General features: G+C 41.7%; 1 protein-coding gene across 1 annotated transcript in view; it reads right to left on the bottom strand.

Annotated features, from left to right (window-relative positions):
- RBM38 (RNA binding motif protein 38) overlaps positions 1–22087 on the bottom strand; it is a 50391-nt gene that overhangs the window by 22404 nt on the left and 5900 nt on the right. Inside the window, exons 2-3 of the mRNA XM_081946544.1 lie at positions 15959–16082; positions 6108–6162 (exon numbers count right to left, since the gene is read on the bottom strand). Of these exons, the coding sequence (XP_081802670.1) occupies positions 6108–6162; positions 15959–16082 (179 nt within the window). The remainder of the gene's footprint in view (positions 1–6107; positions 6163–15958; positions 16083–22087) is intronic.

Here is a 22087-nt window from a genome sequence, read left to right as displayed (position 1 = left end):
AGATGCACACAGTCCTAGAAATGAAAGGAGCCACAACAATCACCCTGTCCAACTTTCTGCAGTATGCTGGAAGACCAGTTATGAATGGGTTTACTGGGATTCATTCAGCCGGTGGGACAGGATTTGCATGACTGCCCGATTCTGTTCTGCAGAGTGTTGTAAAGAAAGCTTGATTATGCTTTATTCATTTAAGTTCAAAGTATACGTTGGAATTAATGAAAGCTGCTATTAAAGGAAAGGACTGTTATGGTTACACAATGGTTACACCTGCTCTTTGCTCAGAGTCACCCTTATCACACTGTCATACCATTAATCACTAGAAACAAGGAACAGTGTCACAGCTATTCACCACGTAGTCCATTCAGTCGTCGCTTGTATGCAACACAGTCAAATATGGAATCTTGCTAGAAAGATGCTCTTCTTCTCAGACTCTCACAAATGACTTTAAAGTGGTAGTATATAATATGGATGTCTATCCTGGAATTGATGTGTATGATACGCTACAAAATACATGGAAGATCCCAGTTCAAAGAACATACAGATCAAGCTACGTACTCTCTTGTTGTAACCAAGCACAGTGCTATTTTCCTAAGACCTGATGGAAGAAGCAAAATGCAGACTCTTTAACTAAATGTATCCTGGGTTCAGTTGCTAAAATATATGCAGATAGCCCTTGTCCTACAACCATTCATTTAATGAGCGTCTGAAATTACAACAGTACTGAAAAAAGGCACTTACAACTGTTTTCACACTTAAGCATTCCCATGGTCACATGATCAAAATCAAACATTGGGCAACTGGCATGTATTTATGACGGCTGCAGGGTCCCGGGGTCATGTGATCACCTTTTGCGACTTTCTGACAAGCAAAGTCAATGGGGAAGCCATATTCACTTAACAACACTCTCACTAGTTCAACAACTGCAGTGGTTCACTTAACGATTATGGCAAAAAAAAACAACCTTGCAAAACAGGGCAAAACTCACTTAACAACTGTTATAATTCCCAATAAAAAAATCTCTGGTTTAAAGTCTATGTGTTTTTGTATCATTTTTTCCAACCAAGTGTGGATTTTAGTCCAATATCTTTTAGCTTCTATGCAAGTCCACCACATATGGTAATATGAACCGGGTGTTTGATGACATTTCCAACACTTTTCCTATTTGTTCTTGAACATTCTTGCTAGTCTTGTCAGGGATAGGAGGTTTGCACTATTTTCATTAAACCTTAGAGTTTAGGTCCTCTAAAATATTCCCTAAGTTTTCACAGTCATGCAAGCTACCTGTATAAGCACTCTTCTCACCACCATCAAACACTTCTCTCCTCTTCTCCGTTTGCCCATCAACAAATCCACCTGCAGCACCTGATTTCTAGACAATTTCAGAGTGGGCTGGAAATGACAGTGACTTTTGACCTGCATTTTCTCCTCCTCCTACAATTCTTACTCTGCATGTCCTTCTTGCCACTGTGGCTTCATCAGCTATAATAACCAAAGCCATAAAAATTGGGACTGAGCCAATTCTTATTACGTAGCATCAAACATGCCATAAAAAGCTTCTTCATAAAAAAAAGTCTTAAACAAATGCAGGATTCATATTCATGGCCTCTGACTGTTCCTCTTTTTTCCTGGGCACTGTAAATGTAAAGCACATATTCATAGACAGGTCAGGATTCAACATCTCAAAGTCATTGTGCAAATGCCTGCCTATCGGGGCTTCTTTTGAGGAACTGCAGAATTAGGAAACATCAACAATTGAGAAATGTGGCTATAAAAAAAAGCAGCTACAGAAAGCACCAAGTGAATTGAACTGGGTTCTTGTTATAAATTTGAACAACCTTTTCACCATAACAGAACATAACAGAGTTGGAAGGGACCTTGGAGGTCTTCTAGTCCAACCCCCTGCTCAAGCAGGAAACCCTACACCATTTCAGACAAATGTTTGTCCAATCACTTCTTTAAAACCTCCAGATTGGGAGCAAGTTGTTCCACTGATTAATTCTTTTTACTGTCAGGAAATTTCTCCTTAGTTCTAGGTTGTAACAGACTTTACTGAATGAAAATGCTGCTCTGTTGCTGATGACAAACAGAAAACACATTGGAAATTTGAGTATCTTTCCACTTGGCTATTAAGAGTAACTTTTCCTCCAGAATAAAATGAACATTCCAAAATTAGCGTTAGGAATGCTGTGGAAAAACTTATTTGAACCCTCTATACCCGTGATGGGAAACCTATGGCAAGTGTGCCAGAGGTGGCACGCAGAGCCCTCTCTGCTAGCACGTGCACAGTTGCCCCAGGTCAGATCTCCATGGCTTTTTTTTCGTGAGCTTGTTTCTCTGCAAACGACGAAACAGAAGCTCACAAAAGAAAAAGATCTTACCGCTTGATGTGCTGCCAGTATTGGGATGCCCTGCCTCCTGCCAGCCAGCTGGTCTTCGAATCTCTGCTGCGCATGCACATGTCCGTGCATGCACATGTCCATGTTCGCTCGCATGCACTTTTCAGTTTGGGCATGCCCGCACGAGCTGTTTGGCACTTGGCGTCTAAAAGGTTCACCACCACTGCTCTATACAAACCATACAGATATTAGCAATAGCAACAGCCCTTAGACTTGTATACCGCTTCATCGTGTCTTACAGCCCTCTCTACAGAGTCAGCACATTGCCCCCAACAATATGGTTCCTCATTTTACCAACTTAGGAAGGAGGGAAGGCTGAGTCAACCTTGAGCCGGTCAAACTCCTGGCTGTGAGCAGAGTTAGCCTGCAAACACTGGGCCACCATGGCTCCCTATTAATTCCCTATTATGATGCCACCAGAGCAGCAAGAGGAAAAACAAAAAAAACACCACCACCACTGGAATCATAAACTCAGAAGAGTTGAATTATCCAAAGCAGGAAAGTTGGAGAGGGAAGCTCTAAAGAAAGACAGTCTATGTGTGGGTTTCTGGTGGGGGGAGACGGGGGAGAGACACAGAGGAGATTAAATATTAATTCCTCTTGGCAAAGGAAAAAATGGTCCATTGTTTCTTAAACCATCAGCCTTCCAAAGTTTTTTCTGCCCCTCCCCCTCCCCAAGAGAAGCGAACTTCCCCAAATTCATTAAAAGACACAGACATACCCACAAATTCCCATTTTCAGAAAGCAGTGCTGGAGAGCGAAAGAGAGCGATTCGGAAAATTACATCAATCATTAAACAGTTAAATGAAGTTAGGATGACAGTCGCTATTGTTGTCTCTAAGCACTCTTGGCTTTTCCAAAGCAGCTGCCAGATCCTATTAGATGTATAAAAAGAGGATGCTTTAGGCCAAAGAGAGCTGTTATTCTATTGAAAAGGGGAGACAATAGCCGATTTCTACAAACTCCTCAAGTCCTGTATAACATCTGTCCAGAATCAATTTTTGACCTAATGTTTCTTTTCACTGAATATTAGATTTACTATCTGAATGCAATTTATTCTCTGGCCTGGAATTGCCGCGTGGGGCCCAAAGCAACGAGAGGCAACCCACTGCCAAGGCCTCCTGCATCGGCACCATTTAAATTAGGACTCAAACAAACAAACAACAAAGCTTTTGTTGGATTTTATAAAACTCACACGGCATGTCCTCCTCATAAGAGGCCTTTGGGTGCCTCAAACGCAGGGAGGCCACAGTCCTATGGGACAAGGACCTCAGGAAAGAGACCTGCCTAAGGTTCAAGTAACATCCCCAATGAAAGAAGGGTCCAAGGCTTGAAGTTCCTCAAAGTTCCATTTTATTAGAGATGTCATGATGGCACATGGGGGAAAACCTTAATCTGAAAGCTTCCAGGTTTTCGCCACCCGAGTGAAAGTTCAAGCCTCTGCCCAGCACCCACATGTCCCTCACATGGTCCAATCAGGCACCGTCCCAACCAGAGATGCCTCCCAGTCACGCCACTCCAGGTGCAGGGCAAGATGACCTTGACTCTCTGAGAAAGGAATATTATTTAGACTATATATCTCTCCTACTCTATATAATCCCCCCTCCCATTTTCCCACAGTCGAAAATGTGGCAGGCCTGATGGCCCAATGTAAATGATGGCTTCCAGGCCTGACATTGTCGCCCATAAGAAACACAATCTCAGAGAATCATATGAAGGATCCTTTCAACTCCAGGGATAAGAATAAGATAGTTCAAATGCATGAGTTCACATGTCAGGTTAAGCAATGAGTTGGCTGAAAAAACATCCATTTTATTTTAAATTTCTAGACCGCCCCCTCTCCCGAAAGGGACTCGGGGCGGTGTACAGTCAAATTAAAACACAAAGAATACATAAGAATAGATATATAAATACACAGATCCTTAAATACTTAGACGAGGAGGCTATAAAAAACTGTATCTTAAAGTAAAGCAATTAAAATAACCCTAAAAATACTCCAAAAAGTTAAAGTTAAAATAATGACCTAGAAATTCCCAAATTAAAAATATCTGTTGAGTTTTTCATGTTGGGAGGATGTAGCATGTTAGGCTAAAGTAGACTAAGCCACATTAAGGGCTAGCATTTTATGGGAATGCAATCATTTTGCATGAGATATGTAAGCATAAAAGCTAAGTCATAATGTGAATGGCTTTATTTATTTTTTCGTCTATAAATCCAGTCAACCGTGGTTTGTTCAAATAAACAATAATTAAACTATGACTTTAAGGCTCTGATCAAACCCAATCTCGCCGTGGGGGAAGCATTATGGGAAGACTGGATGGGTACACACAACCCATTAAATCTTAAGCATAAGTCACACAACCACTGGGTATACATTACACATTCTACCTAAGTAAATAACAGAATATATTAAAGCTTAATATCATGGTCTAACTTTCAAAACATTTAAAGATCACTCAATCCCATTTGAACTTAGCATAGTGTACGTATGTATATATAGCGTTACCCTGTAGTAAGATAGGTGACCAATAAATTTGATTAAATAAATAAAAATGTATGAATCTAGCTGCTCTGCTTCCCAGAATAGGGTAAGAACCTCCATTCTGTTTCATCACCTATGATCATGAAATAGAGGAATTCAATTTAGCACTTAGGGCTTTACAGAGTCAGCCTATTGCCCCCAACAATCTGAATCCCCATTTTACTCACCTCGGAAGGATGGGAGGCTGAGACAACCTTGAGTTGGTGAGATTTGAACTGCCAAACTGCAGCTAACAGTCAGCTGAAGTAGCTTGCAGTACTGCACTCTAACCACTGCACCACCTCAGCTCTATTTACCAAAAGTGGAGATCAGTGGTGGGATTCAAATTTTTTTTACTACAGGTTCTGTAGGTGTGGCTTGGCAGGATTGGCATGACTTGGTGGGCGTGGCTTGGTGGGCGTGGTAGGGGAAGGATACTGTAAAATCTCCATTCCCTCCCCACTCCAGGGGAAGGTACTACAAAATCCCCATTTCCTCCCGATCAGCTGGGACTCAGGAGATAGAGAATAGATGGGGGCAGGTCCAGTCAGAGGTGGTATTTACCAGTTCTCCGAACTACTCAAAATTTCCACTACTGGTTCTTCAGAACTGGTCAGAACCTGCTGAATACCACTTCTGGTGGAGATCATGGAATGAGCTTACAGATGATCAATCCCTGTAACAATTCTGGGACATAATAATAATAAATAATAATAAATATTTATTTCTTAGCCGCACCCTCTCCCGAAGGACTCGGGGCGGCGTACAATGAAACATATGAAATAAATATGGACAAAACAAACATATAACAGAGACATATACCGAGACATACACAAGACATAATGAAGAGGACCAGAGAAATAGAAATGGTGAACTATATCAGGAAGGAAACTTGTTTTTAATGTATTTTAAGATTATCCGCTGCCTATAGTCAATTGCTGACATAGTTGGCCATACAAATAGAATGAACAGATGAACAAACAAACAAACAAACAAATAAATTCCCCAATCTAAGCAAGTTTTCAAAAGGTTTGCTTCATATCCTAAGTGAGGACCAAGAATTCTTGTTTGAGATACTGTAGCCATACTAAGTTTTGTAACCTAGAGCTTGCTTCCTCTGTCTTTGATGCTTTATGAATTCATACCCAGATTGGTTGTTAACCCAATTAAAAAAGAAACGTTCCACTTACCCATAGGGTCTCTGAATCAGAGCTGGATGTAGCTGCTGCACCCCTAAGGTAAAACCTAGGGAAAAATGGTTGAAGGAAAGTTAAACTAAATCATGCAACTTGTTGGCTTCTTCAACAGTGAAACCCAACTAAAGGATATGCATCTTATCGCTTTCATATTGCACTTGTTAATATGCACTAAGCTGTTTTGGATTGTGCTAGAAAGATGTATATGCACGTCTTCCCTTTCTTTAAAACTCCATCCTTTCTTACACAACATGACTTGAGTAGAATAATGGTACTGCAGTTGATCAATCCTCCCCAAATGTCTAGATCCGTGATGGCGAACCTATGGCACGTGTGCCACAAGTGGCACGCGTAGCCATTTGTCACCTTTTTAAAAGCCATTTTTCGCCCTCCCCAGGCTCCAGAGGCTTTATAGGAGCCTGGGGATGACGAAAAGAGCCTCCCCGCCCCCCCCCCAGAGGCCCTCCGGAGGCTTCAGGGACCGTCCGGAGGCTTCCCTGAAGCCTTCGGAATGCTTAAAACCACCCTCCGAGCAAACCGGAAGTGACCTCCGGGGGGGCGGGGGAGGCTCTTTTCGCCCTCCCCAGGCTCCTATAAAGCCTCTGGAGCCTGGGGAGGGCGAAAAAAGCATGTAAAAATGGGGTGGTCGCGCGTTGTGTGCGCATGCACACTGGGGGGGTTGCACGTTGCATTATGGGTGCGGCACGCCCGCACACGACCCCCCTGCTCTCCCCCCACTTGTGGCAGGCGAGCCAAAAAAGGTTCCCCATCGCTGGTCTAGATTGATGTTCATATTTGCATCTTTTATTACTTTCTACTCAAGTGCCTCCAGCTTATTTATTTATTTAGATTGTGATTAAATTCAATTCTCTTAATGTTCACCTTGAGATTGCATTGCATTTACATCTTTGTTTCCTTGTGGTACACCTTCTGGAAGCAGAGTAATAAACATTTAAAATAACTTCAGTATGAACTGTGGAAGTGTTTTAACTCAAAATAGGGTCTCTCCTTGCTCTTTTCTATTTTTGGCAAAGAAAGTTTCAAAAATATTGCCCCCGGGGTGAAATAGTACATACTGCGGAGATGTACTTAAATCACAGCCTAAGCTTTATTGGCATCCATCTTAATTAGGTTTTCCTTAATTATTTACTATGCTATGAACTCCATCCACTGTGTTAATTCATAGTTCTGTAAACTGTGCACACCAACAAAAATAATTTAATTCAGTTTAATTTGTTTAGTTTTCTCTTTTGGGGGGCCACTTTCCCCCTTAAACAGCAAAGGTGGGAATAATAGGGAAAGACTGGGGGAAAAACTAGGGAAAATTACGAAAACAATAGAACTAAAAGGGAGAAAAAAGAGTGTGAAGAAAAAATATAGAAACTACAAAAACAAGAAAAAGAAGAAGCTGGGCAAATGCGTGGAAAGAAAAGAATATAAGAGGAGTTCCTGGAGAATAAGAGAAAATGGTTGAAAGGAGGAAAAGGATTTACTAGTAGAATAGAATGAAATATGGTAATATTGTCAATGCTATATAGCTAATAGGATGTGTGGGAAATAGATTAATATTAATATTATTAATTGTGGATAATTAATTAAGTGAAATGTTTACTATACAAAATTAAATTTGAGGATATATGTTATTGATAGTAAAATAGAATAATAGATGGAAATGAAATGTTAAATTTGATTAACTTGTAGGGGCAAATAATGATGTTGTTTATATATTAAAAAGAAATTAAAGTTAAGTTGGAAAATATGGAAAGAAAATAAGATGGCTGAAATTTGAAATGGAAATATGATGTAAAATGAACTGTGCACAAGAGAAGATGTAACGGGGGAAAATCCAGGCAACACTTTGTTTATAAAAGAAGTTAAAATATGTAACAAAAAAAACTTTGTCTAAAACAAAATTAATTCAGTAATTAGGTTTAGTATGTTTTGTGAACTTAACTAACGTATACCATGGGAAGAGCTGGTTATGCTTTGTAGAAAAATCCATGCATTGCAGAAAACCATATTCATAATCTGCCTATTCTGTATGTTTTTAAAAAAAAGATGATTAAAGAAGAAATTGTGCAGAATAGAGTATTATTCAGACAAATGACCCTTTCCTTAAATGCAGCATTGACGTGAACCTGATTTATACAAAATCACTCCTACCTAATTGGAAAATATTTGGCTGTAGTTTTTCAACTCTGTATACAAATTGAAATCATTTCCCTCTTTCTACAGCCATTTCTTTCTGTTTTTACAATACATTTATTTTTAATGCATATTCAAAATTGCAGATATATATTCAAATATACTCCACGCACTAAAATATACTTGAATATACTTTCTGTTTTCTTTTTTAAAAAAAACAATTAAGATCTTCAGCTTATATCTTTGCAGTTTCTATTTCATGTCTTACACAATGCTAGAAACGGAGGAAACAGAATCTAAATTGAAGTGCAGGGCTCAAGATTTCTCTTGCTGATTTCCCATCTGCAGGTGTGAACTTCTATAGTTTCACCTCGTTTTGCCTTTATTTACAAATGTGAAATTTCCAGCAATCCTCTTGTTTTCAGAAACCTCACAATTTAGCTTTCTACATAGGAGGGAACTTTTTGTTAATGAAGCAGTGATTCAGCTGCATATACCCTATGGGACATAGAAACACAGAGCTGGAAGGGGATGGGCTAATGAATCCACAAAATTCCACCCTCACCTTCATGCAAGAATCCAAATTAAAGTCTCCTTCAAGATCACACCAAGAAAGAGAAAGTCAGCACCTCTCTGGGTTCCCTGCATTTCTCCAAGGAAGATATTTCTAACCTTCATTTGATACCTCTGAAATTTAAATTTATTACTAGCTGATAAACCGGCATTTATTTATAGGGGGAAAATGTCTGGGCCAAACATAATTTCTAATGTTGGATTTTCCCCCTTACCAGAGGGAGCCCCCTTGTGGAATACTGTGAAGCCCTTACCATGGCAACTGCACTGCGCTGTACATTAGAAGCCATTTTACGGCAGTACAGTAGAAGCCATTTTAAGGCCCAACAGGCTGAATCTTAACAGAACACACAACCCGAGGGGTGTTAGGGGTGCCTTATCCCCACAGTATTTTTTTCCAGAGAGTAAGTCATCTTGTACCAAATTTGGTTGAAATTGCTCGAGGCGTTCCAGAGTTATGCTGGAACACAAACACACACAGAGCCATTTTTGTTTAGATAGATTCTGTGTCCTGCATCTGAAACAACCAAAAAGTTCTGATGTTCTTCTGTCTAGCAGAGATGTTTGAAGAATGCATTAGTATATCCCCCTTCACTCTTGAGGTTAAACATACTCAGTTCCTTCAATCGCCCTATTGGTGCCCATGGGTTCTCACCTTAATGTTGCTAGGCCAATGATGGTGAACCAGCAATCCCCAACACCCAACAATTATTTTCAGAAGCATGCCTGGTTCTCAACACAATTTTTGGAGGCTGTAGGGACCACACGGGAATGGGGTGTACTTTTTGCATGGTCTCTGGTCTTTATTTTGCTTGTATTTCATTTTTGTAATTACTTGACATTTCTTTATGTAATGCAAGATTGGACTGTCAAATTAGGCATTTTCTCAATTTTTTGACCAGAGCCCAAATGCCTTAAGGGGCATTTCAAGAAATTAAGATGGTTGCAGCCCAAAATTGTCCTAGGAAGTGTCTTCATCTACTATTGGGGGGAAAGTCAAAGGTCAGATAGTTTTAAATTTAAGAAATTAAATGAGAAGCTAACATGCATCAAAGCAAAGTGCCAACTCAAGCATTATCATCATTTCCAGGAACGTTTCTGGGCTCAGAAGCTTTCTCGGAAAATACACTGACAGGACTTTTAGGCTGTCTTCTCTTTGGAAGTGTGCCTACTCTCCCCCCACCAGGAGAAAGAAGATGGAAGAGAAGTGGTGCAGAGGATTCTGGGAAATGACATAAATTGGTAGAAGCAATCCAGACAGCTTGCCTTCCAAGAAATGAGTGATAGGTGATTGGTTCCACTCATTGTGGCCGCCATTTTGTGTAGGTGCTTGTGACATGAAAGTGCTTGTGACATGCTCTCACCAGTTCAAATTTGCACATTAACTCTGCAAGATGTGGAAAATCAATTAGATGTGCATATTCTAAAATACGCATCTCAATGGAATTTTGCCGGGTTTTAAATTTCTCTTGAACAGCAAATGAAGGATGGGCAAAGCGTTGCAAACTGAACTGTCCCAAATTCAAAACACTCTATTCTGAGCACAAAACAGACCTTTTAAGTGTTTTGGAAACATTTCAAGTTTGCCATTGAGAGTTTCATGCTCAGAACAGTCAATCTTGATGCCTGTTGAAAGGGCTCAAAAACCAGTTTTGTGTCAAACCTGAAACAACTGGTTTGTACTTAAAAGAGAAAGAGAGAGAGAGAGAGAGAGAGAGAGAGAGAGAGAGAGAGAGAGAGAGAGAGAGAGAGAGAGAGAGAGAGTGAGAGAGAGATTTAAATTTGAAATGTTTGCTTATACTTAGCAAGAAAACTTTATCTAAAGGCGAGTAATTTTAAAGCATCAAATTAATGAGATGATGAGGTAAAGGTAAAGCTTCCCCTCACACATATGTGCTAGCTGTTCCTGACTCTAGGGGGCGGTGCTTGTCTCCGTTTCAAAGCCGAAGAGCCAGCGCTGTCCGAAGATTTCTCCGTGGTCATGTGACCAGCATGTCTAAACGCTGAAGGAGCACAGAACGCTGTTGCCTTCTCACCAAAGGTGGTCCCTATTTTTCTACTTGCATTTTTACATGCTTTCAAACTGCTAAGTTGGCAGAAGCTGGGACAAATAACGGGAGCCCACTACGTTACCCGGTGCTAGGGATTTGAATCGCCAAACTGCCGATCTTTGTGATCGACAAGCTCAGCGTCTTAGCCACTGAGCCACTGCGTCCCTTGTGAGATCATGAGGACGATGGATTAATTCCAATTCCTGCTTTGCTTCAAATGTGCCCATTTTGGATGGTACAACCAATTCTGATTGAAGCAAACAAAAAAAGGATAAAGTTTGGACAAAAATGAAAAAGGGAACATTCACACCCCATTCTACCATCGGACACTGGTCAACTGCTAGAAAAGGCTGCCACGCTTTGCTATTTAAGTATAAATTCCGGACATTGGTTTTGTGAACATTTTTCGTTTCCCCATCATGAGTTTGGTCAACTGAGCTTTCATATAACACTTGTTAGAAAGACAGAGAAAAAGATACATAACCTTAATCATTGTCCTATGTCTGTTAAGCTTCATGTCAGACTCAACTATAAAACTCAGCTCTCCAGACAGATTACACCTTATTCAGGAAACAATTTACTCAGCATTAAGATGGTTTGATTGAACTAGCTTCTTCTTCTTTTTTTCAATAAGAAGAAAGTCACATATAAACAAAATATATGTTCATTTCAGGACTCAGAAATCAATAAACATGTATACATCTTATGCTCCTGGATTAAAATTCTAGGGTTTTCACTCCAAACTTTATGATTCAAAAGATACTGCCTATTCTCTTCATTGCTTGGAAGATCCTGATCTTCTGTTATCATCTGAGAAATGTTTCAGCCATACCAGCTTCATTCCTTAGGCAACATTCCCTACTAACAGTAAGGACAGCGCATGTCGATTTTGCGAAGTATTTTATTTAAACTTCATCTCTATAGCTGCCCATCTCAATCCAGTGACTCTGGATGGTGAACAAGTGCAAGTTGTACAAGTGAAAACAATGTTGTTTTATCCCGAGCATGCTAGAATCTCTAACCTGCAGTCTATCTTACAAGCCAATGGACTGTTGCATATGTCTCGTCATGAAGGGCGTGAAATATGGCATTGCAGGAAAAAATGCATAGTTTAGTTTACTTTATTGTCATTGCACATCGTACAATGAAATTAAATGCCATCTTTGGTGTACATTATAACTGAAAAAATAAAAACACAAACACTCATCCATCACATGCTATATAATTGAAATTGAAAACCTGATATTGCATTAATATTGAACTATACAGTAGAATTCAATATAATACAATTAATTAATACAATAGCAGAGTTGGAAGAGACCTTGGAGGCCTTCTAGTCCCACCTCCTGCCTAGGCAGGAAATCCTATACCGTTTCAGACAAATGGCTAATCAACATCTTCTTAAAGACTTCCAGTGTTGGGGCATTCACAACTTCTGGAGGCAAGCTGTTCCACTGATTAATTGTTCTAACTGTCAGAAAGTTTCTCCTCAGTTCTAAGTTGCTTCTCTCCTTGATCAGTTTCCACCCATCGCTTCTTGTTCTACCCTCAGGTGCCTTGGAGAATAGTTTGACTCCCTCTTCTTTGTGGCAACCCCTGAGATATTGAAACACTGCTATCATGTCTCCCCTAGTCCTTCTTTTCATTAAACTAGACATACCCAGTTCCTGCAACCGTTCTTCATATATTTTAGCCTCCAGTCCCTTAATCATCTTTGTTGCTCTTCTCTGCACTCTTTCTAGAGTCTCCACATCTTTTCTACATCGTGGTGACCAAAACTGAATGCAGTATTCCAAGTGTGGCCTTACCAAGGCATTATAAAGTGTTATTAACACTTCACATAATCTTGATTCTATCCCTCTGTTTATATAGCCTAGAACTGTGTTGGCCTCTTTGGCAGCTGCTGCACACTGCTGGCTCATATTTAAATGGTTGTCCACTAGGACTCCAAGATACCTCTCAGTTACTACTATTGAGCAAGGTACCACCTATACTGTACCTGTGCATTTCGTTTTTCTTGCCTAAATGTAGAACCTTACTCTTTTTCACCATTGAATTTCATAGTGCCCAATGTTCAGGTTTGTCAAGATCCTTCTGTATCTTTAGCCTATCTTCTGGAGTGTTGGCTATTCCTGCCAGCTTGGTGTCATCTGCAAATTTGATGAGCTCCCCATTTATTCCCTCATCCAAATCATTGATGAAGATGTTGAAGAGTACTGGGCCTAAAACAGAGCCTTGGGGTACTCCACTGCATACTTCCCTCCATGTAGATGCAGTTCCATTGAGGACTACACGTTGAGTGCGGTTGGTCAGCCAGTTACGAATCCATCTGGTGGTGATGCTGTCTAACCCACATTCCTCTACTTTATCTAGTAGTAGGTTATGGTCTACCTTATCAAATGCCTTACTGAAGTCCAAATAAACTATATTGACGGCATTCCTCTGGTCCACTAATTTTGTCACTTTGTCAAAGAATGCAATAAGATATAGTTACAGCCCTGGGATAGAAGCGGTTTTTCAGCCTATTTGTCCTTGTTTTTTATTATCCTGTACTGTCTGCCAGATGGTAATAGTTTTTAAAAAAAGGTGCCCAGGATGAGATGGATCTTTAAGAATGTTTTGAACTTTCTTAAGGCAGCGGGAGCTATAAAGCTCTTCCAAAGAGGGGAGAGGGCAACCAATCATCCTCTGGGCAATGACGTTGACCCTGTGGAGAGCTGTCCTATCTGCCACTGTGCAATTGGCAAATCATACATAAGTGCAGTAAGTTAAAATACTCTCTATGGTGCAGCAGTAGGTCACCAGCAGTCTTTCATGTTTCCTGAGAAGTCTCAGCTAGTATAATCTCTGCTGGGCCCTTTTGACCAGTGCTGCAATGTGAGCGCCCCATGTCAGGTCCTCTAATAATCCAATTGCAAAACAAGTGTAGGAAGAATTAATGAGTCAAGATGAAAGGGAAGATGGAGAAACTTGTGTAATGGGATGGAGCTGCTGAGATCCTCAAAAACATAGAAGCGAGGCGTTTGAGGAACAAAAGTGAATGTTTGAATCAATATATACATGTGATGGGTATAAGGATGGTTTGCAAGACTAGAAAAATATAAAGGTATAATCTAGATTTGGTTACTTTTTCCTTTATTTTTGTCTTTAATTTCTGTTGGTTTATTACTTTTTACTTCCCCCCCCCCTATGCATGGAATAATGTTACTTATGCCCTAAAGCAGGGGTGTCAAACTCTCATTGTCATGGCAGTGTCACGTGACATATCGGGACTTCCCCCCCTTCACTAAACCGGGTGTGGGTGTGGCCAGCATGTGACACATCTGGTCCATGCCCCGCAAGGAACAGTACAATAGGTATGTATATACATATGTACATCCAGCTACTTTGGATTACTTAAACCATGGTTTAGGACAGGGTGTAGACCCAGTCAGTAATGCAAAACACTAAACCAAGATTATTAACCACGCTTATTGAACAACCCACAGTGGTCTGTTTCATACAAATTAATACATCTTTCAATTATATAGGCTGCATTTGGCAAATTATGGTTGCAGATAAAGGTTGCATTTGAATCCTCTGGTACATCACTTTAAAACTTCTTACACAGAATGACAGGTTATAAATATTTGAATAAATCAATAAAGCTAGGCCAGAAAACAGGGAAACTCCATAATGATTTAGTGTAGCAGCCCCAACCTTTATGGCACCAGGGACTGGTATTGTGGAAGACAATTTTTTCCATGGACCAGGGAGGGTGGAGTGGGAGGAGGACCAGGGAGGGGGGGAGGACCCAACCTATTTCCTTAGTATGCACAGTTAACAGTAGGATTCACGCTCCTAGGAGGAACTAGTCTGTTGATTTGTTGAGTGGAGACGAGGCGGTGAGGCTAGCACTGGGGGATGGCAGCAAAGACAGATGAACTGTCGCTTGTTCGCTCACTGCTCACCTCGACCTCTACAGCCCAATTCCTAACAAGCCATGGACCAGCACCAGTCCATGACCTGTGGGTTGGAGCCCTCTGACTTAGTGCAGAGTTTCCCACCTCAGCAACTTTAAGCTGTATTGAACGCATACCGATGAGCCATGGTGGCGCAGTGGTTAGAGTGCAGAACTGCAGGCTACTTCTGCTGACTGCTGGCTGACTGCAATTTGGCAGTTCAAATCTCACCAGGCTCAAGATTGACTCAGCCTTCCGTCCTTCTGAGATAGGTAAAATGAGGAGCCAGATTGTTGGGGGTGATAAAAACCACTCAGAGAGATCTGTAAAGCACTGTAAAGTGGTATATAAGTCTAAGAGCTATTGCTCTACTGGTGGGGGATTCTAGGAAGGCCACATGGCTTAAAGCTGCTGGGGTTGAGAAACAACGGCTGAGTGCAATGTCTGAACCTAATCTGTGGCTATTTATTGGGGCTTCTCCTGCAGTGCTCCTGCATAATAGCACCTCCACTGATGGACAGGGAGTCTGTTTGTGGCTTTGGATACGGCAAGCTTGGCAGTAGAAAACAAGTAAGAAAAGACTGCAGGATTTACTTGAACGCTGCGTAAAGCATGAGAGTGGAATAACATTGAACAGCCCTCTCTCAACAGAGGGAAAGGGATACGGCATCATCTATCTCCAGTCTGCAACACAGTCCGTTCAGCAATTCCAAGAAGGCTCCACACCCATTTGCACTACTCAGATGACTATGGACACAGATAAACCTCCAAGCGGCCTCAACGACTCTCTGAAAGAATGCGAATGACCAGCTGTCTGCAAGAAATATAAATCCTTCCATTCCCCACCATCCAAGTCAGAGCTGAAGAAGCTTCTTGGATGAGAAACAAAACGTCTTCAAAGAAAAAAAAAACCCAGAAAGCCCAGGTGCCTTTTGAGAAAAGCGGGCTAGAGCTCTATACTGGATTATCTCTACAGAAGTCCATATTAAACAGTGTTTCTCAAGTTTGGCAGGCTTTAAGATGGGGAATTCTGGGAGTTGAAGTTCACCCATCTTAAAGCTGCCAAGGTTGAGAAACGCTGGCATGGAAGGTGAAATAACTTAAGTGACGGTAAGAGAAGAGTTGTTGGTCTCACCGGTTTGAATACTCCTTGGCTTTGCTCCCAGATAGGCTAGGTTGACGTTTGCTTTCCGCCCATCAATGATGGGATTGGGATCTTTGCAGGCTCTTTCAGCTGCAGCTCTGTCAGTCATGGTGACCTGGAAAGAAGCAGACAATTTCCCTTTGTAGAAATACAGATCAAGCACAGATTTTGTTTTAGAAAGGCGTAGCACAGCTTCCCTCCCAATGGATGGGACAAGGGATGGATGCAACAATTAAAAATAAGATGTAGGAAAAGCAAACCTTAAAATTAAAGCATAACCAGTTTTACGTTAGATAAATTTAAATTTTACATTTCCCCCCCACGTAGGGCGTTAGCATGGCACAGGTGTAGCTCCCATCAAATAAGATGGAATCAGAGAGCCCATAAGACTTGTCTCTGGGTATGCTTGGCAGGTATTCTTGTAAATTATACAGTCATACATGACAAAATAAAAATAAAATTAAAGCCAAAGTGACGGGTGCTACTGCATGATCAAAGCCCTGGCCCATTTTTATACCCACCACCCTGATTTATTTCAGACCTCCACAGATCGTCCCTGATAAAAAATTTGCAGATAAGACCCATACTTATCTGTTAACTGTAAGTGTCATGGCAATGAGTCAATTTCAAAAAACCATGCAAAGATCAAAGGCAGGCAACACAACCGTCCATTTTGACAGATTACAGTATTGTAACCAGAGAGGTCTTCATATACCCATCCCACTTTGGCATTTTTTAAAAAAATATATCTTAACCTGATTATCCTCCGTGCATGTAAATATTGGCTTGGTTTGGATGCTGTTTATCAGTAATCATCTGGCAGGAATAGCCAACACCAGGGGTGGGATTGAAAAATGTAAGCAACTGGTTCTCTGCCCGCTTGCTGTGTGGCCTACTCAGCCTCCTGCACCATGAGGGGGAGCATTTTTGCCCTCCCCAGGCTCCGGAGGCTTTCCTCGAGTCTCTGGGAGGGCGAAAATGGCCTCCCCAAAGCTCTGGACACCGGAAACAGGGCCGTTTCTGGACTTCCGGAAGTTCTAGGAGGCCTGTTTTTTGCCCTCCCAGAGCCTCTGCGTGGGCCCTGCATTTACTGGCATCATGAATGGGCCGCGTGGAGACTCCTGGAAGGGGCGGGGCCAGCTAGTCCTTGCAACTACCAGTTCCAAATCGTTCCAAACTGGCTGAATCCCACCCCTGGCCAACACCCCAGAAGACAAGTTCAGGATCCAAAAAGATCTTGACAGACTTGAACAATGGGCCCCTATTCAACAAAATGAATTTCAATGTGGAGAAAAGCAAAGTTTTACATGTAGGCAGAAAAAATCAAAGGTGTAAGTACAGATTAGGCAAGACCTGGCTCAAAAACAGTAACCGCGAGAGGGACCTTGGAGTCCTAATGTTCACTTCAATATGAACCAGCAGTGTGTGGCAGCACACAAAAAAGCTAATACAACCCTGGGTTGTATAAACAGAGGCATAGAATCAAAATCACGTTAAGTATTAGTACCACTTTATAAAACTCTAGTAACACCACACCTGGAATACCGCAACCAATTTTGGTCACCACACTACAAACAACATATTGAAAGTACAGAGAAGAGCAACTAAGATCATCAAAGGCCTGGAAACTAAAACACATGAAGAACGGTTGATTTGGGTTTGGCTAGTCTAGAGAAAATAAAAATTAGGAGTGACATGATAGCAGGTTGGTTTCCGGCATTTATTTCTAGTTTCCAACAAAAAACGCCCATTATGTAAAACTGAATCACTTAACGACTATGGCATTTGCTTAACCACCACCAAAAAATGTCAAAAAAATTGGATCCATTCATGTGATGTTTTGACTTATGCTCACAATGACTTATTGCCAGTAATTCCGGGCTCAGTAACAGCCCTAAATTGAGGACCACCTGTATTGTGGTTTGCCCAGCATAATTTATGACTCAGCTCAAAATAATTTTCAAACCATAAACTGTGGTGACTAAACTATGATTTACTAAAACAATTCAAATATATCTTAAAAGCTTATTTCGAGCCTGATTTGGCTGATCTGAAAAAGCTAAATCAGAGTGAAACCTGATTAGTATCTTGTGACATTAGTCAATATTATAGTCCGGTTTGATGAGGAACTATTTATGAGTTCTCTCTGAATATGCTTTTAAAGCCAAGTATATATCCCTCTATTGGTTAAGCCAGGGCTGTCAACCTCCAGCCCACGGGCCAGTTGCGTCACACACCCAGTTTAGCAAAGGGGAGAAAAGTCGCAATACATCATGTGACACCACTGTGCTAATGTGAGTTTGACACCCCAGGATTAATCCATTCAGCCCACAATTTAGCTGGATTGCTAACAGAATGTCACGAGTTACTTTGTCAAATAGTCTGTGGAAATCAAATATACTATGTCTATAAGATTATTATAATATGCTAAATAAAGAATTGAGGCCTATGAACTCTGGTGCTGGAGAAGACTCTTGCGAGTCTTTTGGACCGCCAGGCGGTCAGTCCTAGAGGAGATCAACCCTGACTGCTCTTTAGAAGGCCAGATCCTGAAGATGAAACTCAAATACTTTGGCCACCTAATGAGAAGGAAGGAGTCACTGGAGAAGAGCCTCATGCTGGGAAAGATGGAGGGCAAAAGAAGAAGGGGACGACAGAATGAGGGGGCTGGATGGAGTCACTGAAACAGTCGGTGTGAGCTTAAATGGACTCTGAGGGATGGTAGAGGACAGGAAGGCATGGAGGAACATTGTCCATGGGGTCGTGATGGGTCGGACACGACTTCGCAACTAACAACAAATAAAGATTCTGACGAGGCAAATAAGGGAAGTCTGGTAAAAATTGTTTTTGAGAAACCCAAGTCAAATTTGAATACATTGGAAGTTAAAACCATCTGGCCTGCTCCTAAAACTGGAATTTAAAAAGGACATTTAAAGCACAATATGTTGCCTGGGCTCCAAATTGCTCTAGTGCAGGGGTGTCCAAACTTGGGAACTTTAAGACTTGTGGACTTCAACTCCCAGAATTCCCCAGCCAGCTGGCTGGGGAATTCTGGGAGTTGAAGTCCACAAGTCTTAAAGTTCTCAAGTTTGGACACCCCTGCTCTAGTGTGTGCATCACTGATCTGAGCTAAGCACAATGGATAACTTAACCATTACATTTATAAACCATGATTTATGGCTAGACCTGCACAAACAAGACAAAAGCACTTGTTGAAATGCAAATTAAATCAATAAAACACTGATGGTTAGAAGAACCCTGGTGGTCCAGTGGTTAGGATGCAGTATGGAGTGCTGACCCTGCTCACTACCAGAAGTTCAATCCTGACTGGCTCAAGGTTGACTCAGCCTTCCATCCTTCTGAGGTTGGTTAAAATGAGGACCCAGATTGATGGGGGCAATGTGCTGACTCTGTAAAGAGGGCTGTAAAGCACTGTAAAGTAGTATGTAAGTCTAAGAGCTCTTGCTAGTGCTATTTAGGTATGGCAGCCCATTTGGTGTAGTAGTTAAGACGCAAAGTTTGAAACCAGGAGACCGTGAATTCTAGTCCCACCTTAGTGACAAAGCCAGCTGGATGACCTCACTCAGTCCCCCTCTCACAGCCTCACAAAGAAGAAAGGAAGGGAAAATCACTGCTAAAAATCTTGCCAAGAATAGTGGCCCAGGAAAGTCACTAGGAGTCAACACAGACTCGGAGCACACGTCCCTCCCCCATTGTAGTAGATTAAGTATCCTCCACTGGGTGGGTTTGAAGAACAGCAAATGGCTTCATTATTCATTCGTGTTTCCCCCAGCAGGACAAGAAAGTGAAACTTTATTCGTTGGAACTTTACAGTTGCATGGGGTGAGGCAAGAGTTCATTTGCTGGTCAGGAAACTGAGCCTCACCTGTTGCTCTTAACAACAGATTTCCTCTTCACAATCTTTTTTTTTTGGGGGGGGGGGTCAGGGGTTTTAAGAAAACAACCAGAACAAGAGAAAGGGATGAAGTGTACAAAAAGCCTTTAGCTGCAATCCCCAGCATCTTTAAGAAGGGGTGTGTGTATGTGTTCCTTTTTGAATTCCTAGCAAACTGGCTTTCTCTGCACAACACACTTAAATCAAATCAGTTGCAGGATGAGTCACACCATCACCCGAACCTCAGTCAGCAGTGGGGTGGGAGAGAGTTTATTTTAATATCCCAACAGCCTTGAGTTTTTCAGGGTGAAGCTACATTCATCTGGTCAGTTACATTGTTGTGAACATTATTGCTTGATCAAAAGTGGGCTATTTTCCAACCCTTATCGAGTTATTCTGCTAAGACAGCATGCTGGCTGGGGAATCCTGGGAGTTGAAGTCTACGCATCTTAAAAGTTGCCAAGGTTGAAAAACACTGTGATAAGAAAAAAGCGTTGGCAATATGTACTGGCTGAACACAAAGGAGCTTTTCTGTTACTGAACTTTCTGTTAAAACCAGAGATCAGCCAGGGGCCACCTCTCTCAAGCACCAATTCACTCAACGGTCATGGTCAAGCCATGCCTATTGGGAAGGGGCCGTTTCATGAGGAGTAATAAAATTTTGCCAATAATGAACAAGCACAACATTGGAGGAGTGAGCAGGCATTTCCTGAATAAAGCAAACGAGGGCTCTGTAGTCCCATTATATTGGGTGTCAAACTCCATTTCACTGAGGGGGGTATCAAGGCTGTGGTTGACCTCGGGAGGGGGGTTTGGCGTGGCCAACTTGGTGGGTGTGGCCAGCTTGACACCACTCCCCAAACTGCTGGCATGTTTCCTCTTTGCATTGGGTAGACTGGGCCGAAGCCACACTGGTCTGATCTTTCCTCTTTGCATTAGGTACACCATGACAGTCCCGTGGGCCGGATCTGACATCCCTGCACCAGAGGTGGTATTCAGCAGGTTCTGACCAGTTCTGGAGAACCTGTAGCAGAAATTTTGAGTAGTTCGGAGAACCCTAATTGTCCCCGCCCCGCTCTATTCTCTGCCTCCCGAGTCCCAGCTGATCAGGAGGGAATGGGGATTTTGCAGTAACCTTCCCTTGGAGATGGGAAGGAATGGAGATTTTACAGTATCCTTTCCCTGCCAGGCCCACCAAGCCACACCCACAGAACCGTAGTAGAATTTTTGAATCCCATCACTGCCCTGCACTATATCAACTTTTGACCCAGTTACTGGGGCTATAAGCTACAGAACTATGACATTTGACCAGGTTGCATACTATGAGGACAAGGTCCCCAGAGAAAATATAGAACAACATGGGGCACTGGTCAACAAGGATGTTGCAGTCTGCTCTACCTTCCTAATTCGGCATGCTTCCTTGAACGAGACTCTTCTAACTACACCTTCTTTCCAGTAATAATAACTCTCTGAGAAGCCCAAGAGCAACATCCATTTTGTTCCCTTCTGCACGTTCTAAACGACTCATGCCTACAGATGTACTATTTCTGAACCTGGGATAATACATCACCACAATTTGTACCCTCATCATGCATGGAAGAACCAATCTCTTGCCCTTTGATACCGATGACTGGCTGAGAGCATTTGCTGTATAAAAAGATTCCAGGGACAGTCACAACACAGCATAGTGGAGCACATTATTTGCAAGTGCTGCTTGCAAAACATTGTTGTTCTATCCTAGGATATTCCATGTCATCACACATTTCATGCCTTTATGCTTTTGAGTTTTCCCCCAGAAACTCACCCAGCAGTCAGTGCATTTAACATCACTGAAAAATTTAGATCTCCTATCAAGCTCCATGTTTTGGAGAATTTAATTCTTGTATTCCACATTCCAGCAACTCTATCGATAAGACACTGTTTTGCTTGGCCTTTGGCTACAATACTCACAATAAAGCAAAGGTTGGTCATTGCTAATAATTATTTGGAAATATATATTATTTTCCTGGGCTCCAAGATCACCGCACATGAGGACTAGAGCCAAGAAATTAAAAGACACTTGCTCTTGGGGAGGAAAGATATGGCAAATCTAGACAGCATACTAAAAAGCAGAGACATCACCCTGCCAACAAAAGTGTGTATAGTCAAGGCTATGGTTGTCCCAGTTGCAATATATGGCTGTGAAAGTTGGACCATAAGAAAGGCTGAGTGCCAAAGAATGGAGA

This window comes from Natrix helvetica, assembly GCF_964273705.1.
Source record: "Natrix helvetica genome assembly, chromosome: 3".
NCBI lineage: Eukaryota > Metazoa > Chordata > Lepidosauria > Squamata > Natricidae > Natrix > Natrix helvetica.
Note: the sequence above shows the minus strand (reverse complement) of the source record. Positions and strands in the feature narration are given on the sequence as shown.